At 42.5% G+C, this 11,912-nt stretch overlaps 1 protein-coding gene across 1 annotated transcript in view; it reads right to left on the bottom strand.

Moving 5' to 3' along the window:
• Nucleotides 1-7,001: 7,001 nt before the first annotated feature.
• S100A10 (S100 calcium binding protein A10) overlaps nt 7,002-11,912 on the bottom strand; it is a 10,116-nt gene continuing 5,205 nt past the window's right edge. The window contains exons 2-3 of the mRNA XM_012658873.1: nt 10,132-10,284; nt 7,002-7,415 (exon numbers count right to left, since the gene is read on the bottom strand). Coding sequence (XP_012514327.1) covers nt 7,254-7,415; nt 10,132-10,263 — 294 coding nt within the window. The 5' untranslated portion in view covers nt 10,264-10,284 and the 3' untranslated portion in view covers nt 7,002-7,253. The remainder of the gene's footprint in view (nt 7,416-10,131; nt 10,285-11,912) is intronic.

Raw genomic sequence — 11,912 nt, 5'->3', positions numbered from 1 at the left:
CTTTTAAAAAAGCTATGAATTATTTTTAAAATCATAACTTTATTAAATTTTCTTGGTGTCTTTTCATGAATTCAAATTCTTTTTTTTTTTTGAGACAGAGTCTCGATTTGTTGCTCCAGGTATAATGCAGTGGCATCATCATAGCTCACTGCAATCATAAACTCCTGGGCTGAAGCAATCCTGCCTCAGCCTCCTGAGTAGCTGGGGCTACAGGCGTGAGCCACCATGACTGGCTAATTTTTCTGTTTTTAGTAGAGACGGGGTCTCACTCTTGCTCAGGCTGGTCTCAACTCCTGGCCTCAAACAATCCTCCTGCCTCGGCCTCCCAGAGTGCTAGGATTACAGGCATGAGCCACCTCTCCAGGCCGCCAATTCAAATTCTAATAGTACAAAAGAACACTCTTCCCACTGCCTCTTACCCCAGACCCCCTGTTTTTTCTGGGATGCATTCAGTTTTATCAGTTTCTTGTATATTCTTCTGGAGATGGTTTTTGCATATCAAAGTAATTATGCACATATACTCTCCAGTATCATTTCTCCTCAAATGGTAGTTTAACAGACAGACAGATGCACGCTGTTCTGCACTTTATTTTTCACTCTCACCTTGTGTCTTGGAGATCATTCTAAACCAGCACATGGAAATCTTCCTCAGTCTCTTTCACAACTGCACAAGGAGCAGTAGACTCCTAACTGGTACTCCCCTCTTCAGCCTCTCCCACATCTGCCATTTGGCGTCAGACTAATTGTGCTGAAGTATTGCTCCCTTGTTCAAACACCATTGGCTACAGACCACATGTGGGGCCAGCCCGATCTACCAGCGTGCCTGTCACCCGTGGGCCAGGCTTCTGGTGGCTCCTCTGCTCTGCTCCTCATCCTCCCCCCCACTGCCCTGCCCACAGTGGATCTTCCTCTCCGTTCTTTCTTGCCCAAATCCTTCCTCTGCTAAACTGCCAACCTTCAGAGCTAACACCAGCATTTACCACTCACTAATGGTATTTCTTTACCTAACATGCTGTCAAGTGTGATTGCTTTGAAATGCATAGTCTTGTTTCACCAGACTGTAAACTCTTTGTACGCTAGGGACCACATTTTCTGTGTCATTTGCTACTTTCTATGGTGCTTTAAATCACATCACATTGAAGGGAAATGTCAATATTCATGAATTTGTCATATGGCCAAGAAATGGGGCTCTCTGCACTGATTCCCCCAGGGCATCCTAGAATGGGGTAGGAGAGAGCCGAGTCTTCCCTGCTGAGACCAAAGCTGAATCATCTTTCTCCTCCTCCTAGAAAAACAAGCTTGAGGCTGTTCTCTTAATACCTGTCAGAGCCTTGATAAATATGCCCAGAAGAGGTTGAAGGGAGTTGCCCAAGCCTTTGCAGGAAGAGCAGGCGATGCAGGGCTGTTCTCATCAATTAGCTGCTTTGGGGAACATGACAAATAGGATTTTTATACACAGGTCAAGTTCTGTGTCCAGAGAATTATTGAAACTGTCTCCCCCCTTATTGAAAGGATGATGTAATAATATTAAAGAAAACATTGATAACATGGCCATTTTTATTTTTATATAACCCTTTCTCGACTTTGCCCACTTTCATACATTTAAAAAAATATACAGTCTCTGCAGTTGGAATGAACATACCACTTTACAGATAAATTGCAATCTTAGTAGGAAACTAGATGAACTAGTGTTCTATTGGGGGAGTCTTTCTCACCCAGACTCTGTGGCCCTATCATTTTGAATTTCTCTGTCTCTTAATTTTGGCATGACTTGCCAGAGGTCAATTTTTTTTTCTTTTTCCCCTGTTCTCAGAGCTTCTCAGGAAGATAAATATCAGTCCCCACCCTGCTTTGTCTTTTGTAGCCAGAAAGTGACTGGAATGTGAGCACTGGAACAAAGGGGGCTGAACATTCACAAGAATGTACTTACTGATTGTCTCCTTTTAGACAAGAGTCATCTCTTTCTCTCAAAGGAGTAGTAATAACCCAAACCTTGGATCTGTAGAGTTTTTAATTGAATGACCTCACCCACAGTATTTCATGTATCCTTTATTATTTACCATTTATTGTTCATTTGACACCGCCTACCTCTCCTAGCCCTCCTACGTGTACTTTCTTCTGCCACCATGTGGCACTTCAGACATGCTGAATTGCACATGGCCTTAGTACTCTGTCTCCTGGGCATTCTTTTGCTCCATCATTACTATGTCTGGGGATGCAGCAGAGAAGAGTGGCTAAGACCTCAGACCAGCGGTCCCCAACCTTTTTTGGCACCAGGGACCGGTTTCACAGAAGACACTTTTTCCATGGATGAGTTGGGGGAGTGGGGGGAGGAGGCAGAGCTAAGGTGGTGACGCAAGCAATGGGGAGTGGCTATAAACACAGATGAAGCTTCGCTTGCTCACCCCACTGCTGTGTGCCGAGTCCCTAAGTTTCACGGAAGACAATTTTTCCACGGGAGTGGGGTACAGGGGCTTGGAGTGGGTGATGAGGGAAGTGAGGAGGTGAGAGGCAGAGCTCAGGTGGTGATGTGAGCCCAGTTCCTAACAGGCCATGGACCAGTACCGGGCCATAGACCAGTACTGGGACACGGCCGGGGGTTGGGACCTCAGCCTTAGACCATCTGGATTCAAATCCTGCCTGCACTACTTATTAGCTCTGTACCTTGGTCAAATCACCTGTCAAGTGGGAACGGTATAGTACCTACCTCATAGTTGTTGGGGGGAGCAAATGAGTTAATACTTGTAAAGCACTAGAAGGGAGCCTGGAATGGAGTAAGAACTCAGCGAATATTAACTATTATCCAAATTTCTTCTCATCTTCAAAGACCAGATAACATCCTATGCCTGGCATAAAATCTTCTCTGACTAGTCACATTCCACCCGCAATAATCTCTTACTCTTGAAAGAGTAACATATTTGATACTTAATTTACTCAGATAGCACCTTGAGACAGCTGCAGAATAGAAGGAAAATGTAAACAGAGTATCTGGGTTGAAATCTTGACACAGTAAGTACTGGGGGACTTTGAGGGAACTACCTAACTCTTAGTTTTGTCATCTGTAAAATGGAATTATGGTATCTTAACAGGGTTATTGTGGGGACTAAATAAAATGATGCTTAAGAAGTATCTCATACAGGTCCTGACTGATGGCAGAACCTCAGTGGATACACGTGCTCTTTCAAAATATATTCATTAGAATTTTGTTTTATAGATTGTAAAGGTAGAATTGCTATAGAAAATTTAGATAACACAGCAGTGTATATAAAGAAAATTAAAATAATCCCATAAGCATCTTTCTGGAGACGACAATTTCCTTAGCCAGTAACTCCTACCCTGGAAACTAAATACAGCTGGTGTATTTGCTTTAGTTGCCCTCCCCCACCTCCATGCGTGTGCAAATAGGCACAGACATTTTAAAAAGAAAGAAATTCCATTCTATTCCAATTTTGCAGCCTGCTTTGCTTTGCAGAGATATTTCTCTATCTCACTTAATATTTTTCAAGGTATTGGTTTTCATGAGCCTTGTAGTACTCCATGTACCTCTAAACATAACTTATTTAACCGTAACCCTATTGTTGGACATTGAGGTTTTACTCAGGTTTTAGCTGTTCTAAATTATGCTGCAGCAAATATCTTTGTATATGAACTTTCTGAGTATTTTTGATTGCTTTGTTAAGATAAATTTCTAGGAATAGAAATACTGAATCAAAGAAAACACATTAAAGGATGCTGGCACATATTGCCAACTTTTGCCTTCCCAAAAGGTTGTGTAAATTACATTACTATCAACAGTGACCAAAAGTGCCCATCACATGTCACCTTTGTCAATGCTCTGTTGTGTTGTTATTTAACTTTTTGTCTGCTTTATTTATTATCTTTCAACCTAGATTGTGATCTCCTTGAGCAGGCACTGTGGCCATCTGCTTCTTTATACCTCCCTTTATACAGAACTTTGCTTGGTGTCATTCACATAGTAACGCTTGTCAATATTTGCCAAATAAATGAATTTCTATCCACAACTATCCCTCTGGGGTTAAGAGCTGGAGAAGGTACTTGGATAATCACTTTCAAATTGGTCAAATTGAGAGAGAGAGGTTTACAGACTTGTCCTCGGTCTTCTGGTGAGATAGGCTGGGTAGAAAAGCATTAAGGTAGTTGGCTGATGTTCAGGGGATTTGGACAAGGGGACGGGGTCCAAAAGAAAAAATGATTTGTTTTTCAGGGTCAGCTCTGCAGCATGTTTGAAACTGACTTTCTGCATTGCTATTCATTCTTCCCTCATAACTGGGTGTGGGGAGGGGCGGGATCTGCTTTTACAACTCAGCCATGTAGCAGAATGAGTGGAATTTTCCAGATGGTTCCTCTTGACGGCTATTGGCATAATTGCAGCTTTGCCCTCTGGGAGCCGTTAGGCTGCAAGGCTGAAGCCTAGGCAGCGGCTTCAGAGGGTCAGATTGTGGGTTCCATGTGTTTTCGTTGGCACAAAGAGTCATGTGGGATTTCAAACCATAAATACCATTTTTATTTTCCTCATACTAGCTCCGTACTAAATGCTTTGAGCAATGGGGCTGAAGTGAGGAAGGTGTCATAACCCTTCCCCACAACACTCATACACATACACCCATCCCAGAAACAGTGACTCGGATGATTCCCTGGCATTGGGTACCTTTCTGAATGCCAGAAAATCTGCTAGGAATAACACAGTGCTTCAGAATTTTTCTGAATCTACACACCCACTGTCACGATGAGTTGATACTTTCTTTCTCCTCCCCGACAGCCCTTCTTCTGGGATAGTTCTCTTTCTGTTTTCAGGTAAAGAGGCTTTGAGTGTGAAACTTTGCCATGGATTTGGGGACATCTGCACTCATAATAATATCTCTATGTTACAATTTTACCTGCCCATTTGTAAATTGACCACTAATATTTACAGTGTTCAGTAAACACAGATGTCCCAAGAGGCAGGTAAACCAAAGGGGTAAATCTGGACTGCTACACTTTCTCATGGACGAGAGATGGTTTGCCTTACTGTGATGGGCCAGCTTGTTTCTCTATTCTCTGTAGCTATCAGAGAGGTTATCTTTTAGAGCCTCTTTTCCTCTGAGCCGTAATTTGTTTAACTTCCAAGTTAGAAGACATCCCTTAGAATTAGAAATCATCACTGTGGCAGGACCAGTATGCCAATTCCTAGTGTGCAGAGATAGGGAAATGTAAACTTTATTTCCCAGACTCCCTTGTGGTTTGGTTTTTGATGTGATTGAGGTTCTGCCAATCGGAGGCACTTCCTAGACACTTCGATATGGGAACCAAGTCATCTGTGGGGAGAGGCAGAGCAATGGGTATCTGTATTTGCTCCTGTAGACTACGTGGTAGTTTGGTTCTGGGGCTGCCAGTTGCAGAAATGGCTTTTCAGTTCAGCAGGCAGCTTCCTGGGCCAGCTGCTCCCTCGGTGGCCCTGTTCTGTAGCCTCGGTTTGGGAGTCATTCCTGGACTCAATCTACAGCCAGTTTCTTCAGCTAGCCAACTCTCTTCAATTAATATTCCTGTAATAAATCCCTCTTTGTAAACTTGCTGATGTAATCCTTCATCTGCAAAGCTATCATGTCTTACACTGTTCGTTTGTAGATGGAGACAAAATAAAATGGTTGAATTTTTTCTTTGACTTTGATTTTATTATGGATTTATTTTCCCCAAAGCCAGTTTTGAACTATCCTGTTCCCCTTCGCATGCTTTTCCTTGCAATGCTCGACAACCTTATATCGTGCTTTTCCCCAGAGTTATAGTGGTATGTCCAATCATAAATGTTTTTTTTTCCAGGGGAAAGCGCGAACGCAGTCCCTCACTACCACAAATTATGCAGTCGAGTTTCGCACGTTTGGGAAATCTCAGGGGTCAGCACATCCGGAGTGCAATGGATAAGCCTCACCCTGGGAAAACCACCTTCGTGATCATGGTGTCTCCCCTGCCAGGTAAGTGTAATAAAGGTAAATGTTTCCACCTTCGTTGACTTATTTAATTGGAGCCATTTCATGTGCTTATTTGTGAAATTCATGTATCACCTCTCTATAAAAATATAGAGTACTATGTTATTAATAAGTATATAGCATGAAATGCACACATATGCTGAAGCTTGTAACCGGCACACAGAAAGGCTGGGAGAAACATTCTGCTATCTGTAAAGACCTCGGTGCTGGCACTTCACTTCCAACAGAAAAGCACTGCCCCATATGTAAGTCACACCTAGCATATTTCCTGACATCTGGGAGGTGCATCAATGATGTTAATGTGATGTTGTCACTGAGGCATTATGCTACCCTCTATTGCTTTGATTGGTTCTCTTATTTTTGTTCTAGAGTTTGCTGAAACTTTTCTATGAAAAATAGATTCAGACATCTCAGGCATGCAGTGTAGCTGGAAAAGCACTGATATAGCTGGGCAAGTCTGTGTTCAGTAATTATAAAATTAGAATATATTCCTGCAGAGCCTTCTCTTAACCTTTCAAGTGTGAGTCCTTCATATAGACACAGCTAGAAGGGCAGAGCAATTGGAGAAGTTAGACTCCACGCCCAAATGGAGAGTGTTTTCCCGTTTGCTCGTCCTGTGGAAAGAGCTCTGACGTGTGCTGGCTGCACAAGGGCATGCTACTTCTTTCGGAACACACATTTCTTTTTTTCTTTAATTTTAATAGAATTAGGGGTACAAGTTGAATTTTGTTACATGTATATACTGTACAGTGGTGAAAGTGAAGTCTGGGCTTTTGTACCCATCACCTGAATAGCGTACGTTGTACCCTATTTTTCACCCCTTGCCGCTCCCACCCTCCCCTCTTGTGAGTCTCCAATGTCCACTACATTACTCTGTGTGCCCTTGTGTAGCCTTAGTTTAGCTCCCACTTATAAGTCGGCATTTATTTTTCTATTCCTGAGTTACTTCACTTAGGATAATGGCCCCTCCAGGGGAACAAGCATTTCTGAAGAAACAACAAACATTCTGTCTTAAACTTGGAACTAAAAAAAGGACTTTGTTTATTGAGGGCAAGAGGATGCAAACAATATAAAAATCAAAAGCTTATCTGGCATTTAATTAACTTTTCTTTCTCTGCTTGTCAAATGGGAGGTGGATTTTATTTGTACATTTTCTAAGGGTCCTGATCTGCTCACGAGATCCTTATACAGGGAGAAGCTGTGGGACAGATTTCTTAAGCAATCCTTTGAGAGAACTCTTATCAGCGTAGAGTAATTGCTCAGTTCTGCCTACTTCTTTCCTTTCTGCTTCATGTGTACTACAAAATAGTCGTTGCACGCAATGGTGAGGCCTGCAATTAGGGAAAAGAAGCTCTGGAAGCCCACTTTGCCATCTCGGCACTGGTCCAGGTCCTTCATTATTTTGTCCAAGGCCAGAGGGTCTTTTTGATTCTGGGAGGAAAAAAAAAGAACAAAGACAAGAAATATCAGTTAATGGTTACAGTGATGAGCTTATTTGATTTATGCTGCCTGAAACCATGTGTGCAATCTCCCCATTGTTGGAGCTCTTGTTTCAGGTCATAAGTGACCTTTGGAGGTCATCTCAACGTATTTTTTTTTTTGCCTTGAGGGAGCATTTCAGTGAATTCATATTTAGATTCTGCCTAATAACCACCCTAAAACTCCCCATTTTGTTGTTTAAACTTATGTTCTCTTAATAAACTTTTATTCCTGATAGCATGGTCAAATCCTTTAAAAAGGAAACTGCTTATGGAAAGATCTCATAAGATTATTTAGGGAATAAGTTTTGGATCATTGTTCTATGGATTTTAAGGAGGTGCTAATGACGCCAAGCAGTATTTTAGGTTTGGAGAAGACAGACAGCTCTCGTTTCTCCTTGGCACATCTGAGGCCAAGCTACGGTGGCATCGTATTAGCTGTGTGACCTTGAGTAAGGCACACAGCGTAGCAGGCCTCTGTGCATCAAGTATGGATTGAGGAGGTTGGACTAGAGTGTCTCTAGGATCCCTTCCATTCTTTGAATTGGGAAGTCTATACCATCCTGTAGACTCTGCTGGGTGTTGTACATTGGGCCAGCTTGAAAAGGAATACGTATGCTGGAGTCATCAGCTCCCATGACTCCCAGTGTCTGGCAAGTATGTGTGGATGGGTTGGAGATGAGTAGGCAAGCTCCCCTTTGCTTTCTTCTTGCTTCCATGGTGACTGGTTGATCACTCCTTTTTGCAGTGATGCTGGTTAGAAGTGGGAAAGTGGGGTTTCTCCTATACGGTCCATGCCATCAAACAGAGAGGGAAATATGGTTGTCAGAGGCCTCAGATCAAGTACTTATGAATTCCTGTGACTGTATTCATGAGCGAGGGAACTGATACACAGTGTTTCAAGTGTGCTAGATGTTAGTAAATTGCACTCAGGAATCCCTGAAGGTATAGTAGCAGCATTTCCTACGTGAGGACTGTAAACTCCTACCCTAAGCAGTCAACTAAAACCTGCTCTATGCAGCTAATTCTGGCCTCACCCTCAGCTTCCTGGCTGTGGTAAGAATGAGTGAAATCTGGATGACATAAGGGGTCTACTTTAGAAACAAAATGCTCTATTAATGCAGTGAGTGTGGGTGTGCCTGGAATGATGACCCTGTGCCTGGAATAAATTACCCTACCATGTTCAGTACCCCACACCACCCTTTATATTTCTCGTGCCATAAAACTTTTAGAGAAGAAGGGTCTGTGTCTTACATGATATTCATCCTGGCTTCTAACTAATGTGACAACATGATTAGCAAGTGTTTGGTGTACTGAGAATACGTCTGTCCATGTGATGGGCATAATGAGCACATTTTGTCCTTGCATTTCATGTTTGCTTTCAAGGACCACAGAAAGTGAAAGTGACCTTGCAGACAATCATGTCTTGTCCTCTCATTTTACAGGGCAGAAAACTGAGGACTAGAGAAGCTGAACTAGAGGACTACAAACCATTGTTTTTTAAGGCAGAGCCAGATCTTCTAAGTCCCGGTCTGGGGCTAGATCACAGCACTCTACAAAAGCAGAGTAACTGTATATTCTAACTCACTTTGGGATAGCTTTAGGTAAGTGCAGCTCTGAGAGCAGCTAGGCTATTTATATCTGTTTATTTAACAGATATTGATGACAGTAAATTATATTGTACTACAAAGTCCCATGCATATCGATGCAGGAGTCAGGGGCTTGACTAATGTGCTATTTACCAGGCAGATGACAAGAGGCAGGACCCAGCCTTCTACCTTCATCTCCTTCACTTTAGAGGCTAATGCATTATTCATCACCAAGCACGGTAATGAGCCTTTCAAGTGACTAGAGTTGTGGCAGGGAGAGAAGGGCTTGCATTTCAATCTATTTTGCCGAGCAGTGTTTCACCTTCGGTTGAATTCAACAACCATCTCCTAAGGACCTGCAATGTAAAAGGACAACATGCCTGTGGCCTCGTGTCCTGAGCGACATACCCAAGCTGATGGCAGATTTCTTTTCTAGTTTTCACAGATCTGTCAAAGGTAAGACATAAACTCAAACTGTGCTCCTGTGTTCTCAGAGCATCTTCAATGTGAAAAGCAGTGATTTCCGGAGTGATTCTTGGTTCTTACCCAACAGATGATTGACACTATTCCTTTATACTATTGGAGAAGGAAAAAACAAATCCCTTTAACTGAAGGGATTAAGAAGGGAGATTCAAGTTGCTCAAAATGGAATGTGACCAGGACGTGACGTCTCCAATACCAGGTTCATGGACCTGATCACAGCCATTTCCTGGTTGATTATTCTCTTGTGAAAAGACTTCTCTCCCCCAACTCTGTTCCCCGAATAGTTTCAACTGAGGCAGGTAACTCCAGATGGAATTTTCTAACAAACACCTCGTATTGTGGTAATTTGTGTGTAATCTTATTTCACCTGCAGATTACGAACACCTCGAGGGGAGGGGCTGTGTCTTCTTCACTTTGTTTTCTCTATAGTATCTTACAAACAATAGGTACTCAATATTATTTAATAAATAAATGAATGAAAACACTTTTCTAGTGGTGACCTCCACAGGGAAGGGATGAAAAGAGACAGGGTAAGGAACCAGGGCCTAGAAGCACTGATTTTTATGTCTGGTTCTTTATGAACCTTTTGACACTTACTTCCAAAAATCCAGGGAACTCCTTTTCCATGAGTACTCTCAGGTCATCCTTTGTTAAGTAGCCTTTATCCCCGGCAAATTTGTGAAATGTAAACATCATGGTTTCCATGGCATGTTCCATTTGAGATGGCATTTTGGCAAGGTCTGTTGAAGTCTGTTAAAAGATTGAAAGAAACAGGGTTTACATTAACTTTTAAGCCACATGTGTGCCAGTCTTTTGAGGATAATTGGAAGGAGGGTGATTAGATCATCCATTTGAGCTTTTCCAGCTATAAAATTCAAAAAATCTAAGAACCGGTTCAGCCCAGTTTCTGGGTCTCTTGCTGGTGGAAACAGACACCTAGGGATTGGTGTGTAAATGCCAGCTAATTCTGCATACATCACCTAATGAAGAAAAACAACTCTAATCATTTAGAAAAGCAAGATCAGTGTTCCTCCTTTTAACTGAAAAGCACCTACTGAAAGAACAGATATTGCATCATTTCTCTTAGCTCTGATAAACAGGACTCTTAGACATGGCTGAATACCACCAACCCACACAGTCAAGCCTGGTTAATAAAACGTGAACTCTCTAAGCGTAACTTGGTAACCTGGTTCAGTCTGATTCTAGGGTTTAGAAATCTGCTTTCAAGCGAATTTGTCTGCTGGGTATGTGATTTACACTACAGTTCTGAACTTGTTATTTATTGCAATAACAACTGCTGCATCTCTGGCAGTAAAAATGCAGTTACCCTACTGGAATAGAAGCCACCCAAAGTCCATTATCTAGTTCACTTGAGAAGGAATAAGTAACAGTATATCCTAACCCCTTTGGGAGCCTGATATAGTTTTGGCAGCACTAGACAGAAGAGCTGCTCTCACCGTCTTGGGTGCAGTGGGAGAGCAAGAGCTTTTTGTCATGAAGAGTTTTTAAAAAAGGAAAGAGAACATGTCAGATCATTACATTCAGGTGTAACGAACTGGGGGCATATGTCTCCCAGTGCTTGGTACTTAATAGGAGCTCAATAAATTTGGCTTAATTGGAAGGAATGCTTTGGCCAGAATAGGGAAGCTTTGGCTAACATCACCTAAAATTACTACTGGATAGGAAACAGGTGAATATGGGAAAAAAGTCACAAAAATAGGTTTTGAGGACAGGCTTAAGAAAAAGCTGGCAACTTCCCTTGCTGAAGAGCACTAACAGGAACCGGAGACAAGCTCCAGTCGGGTTGCTGCTGCCGACAGATGCTATTCAACACAGACCCCTAAATGCTATCTAGTACAGAGAAGAAGGCTGAGTTGGTAAACACCAGGGTTGAGCAATTACACTCGAGAATTGTAAATTCTACCTCTTAATCTCGAGAAAAGTACAGGAACCAACATGCCAAAGAATGCTACACTAGAGAATGCTATAAATCAGAATCCAGCATGATTCATCTGGAAGGTAGGTAGTTCTCTTGGAGAGAGCAGCAGACTAATGCTTCAAGGTCCACTGTGAGATGAATTCCAGGGGAACCACACCCCTTTCCCGCTCTTCCTAAACAGCCTGGGTCTGGCTTATCCCCTATCCCCCATATTGGTTTCCCATGGCAATCGACTTAGAGAGAGTCTGCCTTGCCTGGATTGGTTCCGGAAGCCCAGCAATTTAAAAGAACTGAACTGAATGAGTCACCTATGGGAGAAGGATGTGGGATCCCACCCTACTTCTTAAATAAGGAGTCAGATGCCACAGAGATTTAAAAATACCTGTGCCCAAGGCCGGGCGCAGTGGCTCACGCCTGTAATCCTAGCTCTCTGGGAGGC

This window comes from Propithecus coquereli, unplaced genomic scaffold, assembly GCF_000956105.1.
Source record: "Propithecus coquereli isolate 6110/MARCELLA unplaced genomic scaffold, Pcoq_1.0 Scaffold59, whole genome shotgun sequence".
Taxonomy (NCBI): Eukaryota; Metazoa; Chordata; class Mammalia; order Primates; family Indriidae; genus Propithecus; species Propithecus coquereli.
This window is presented reverse-complemented; position numbering and strand designations above follow the sequence as displayed.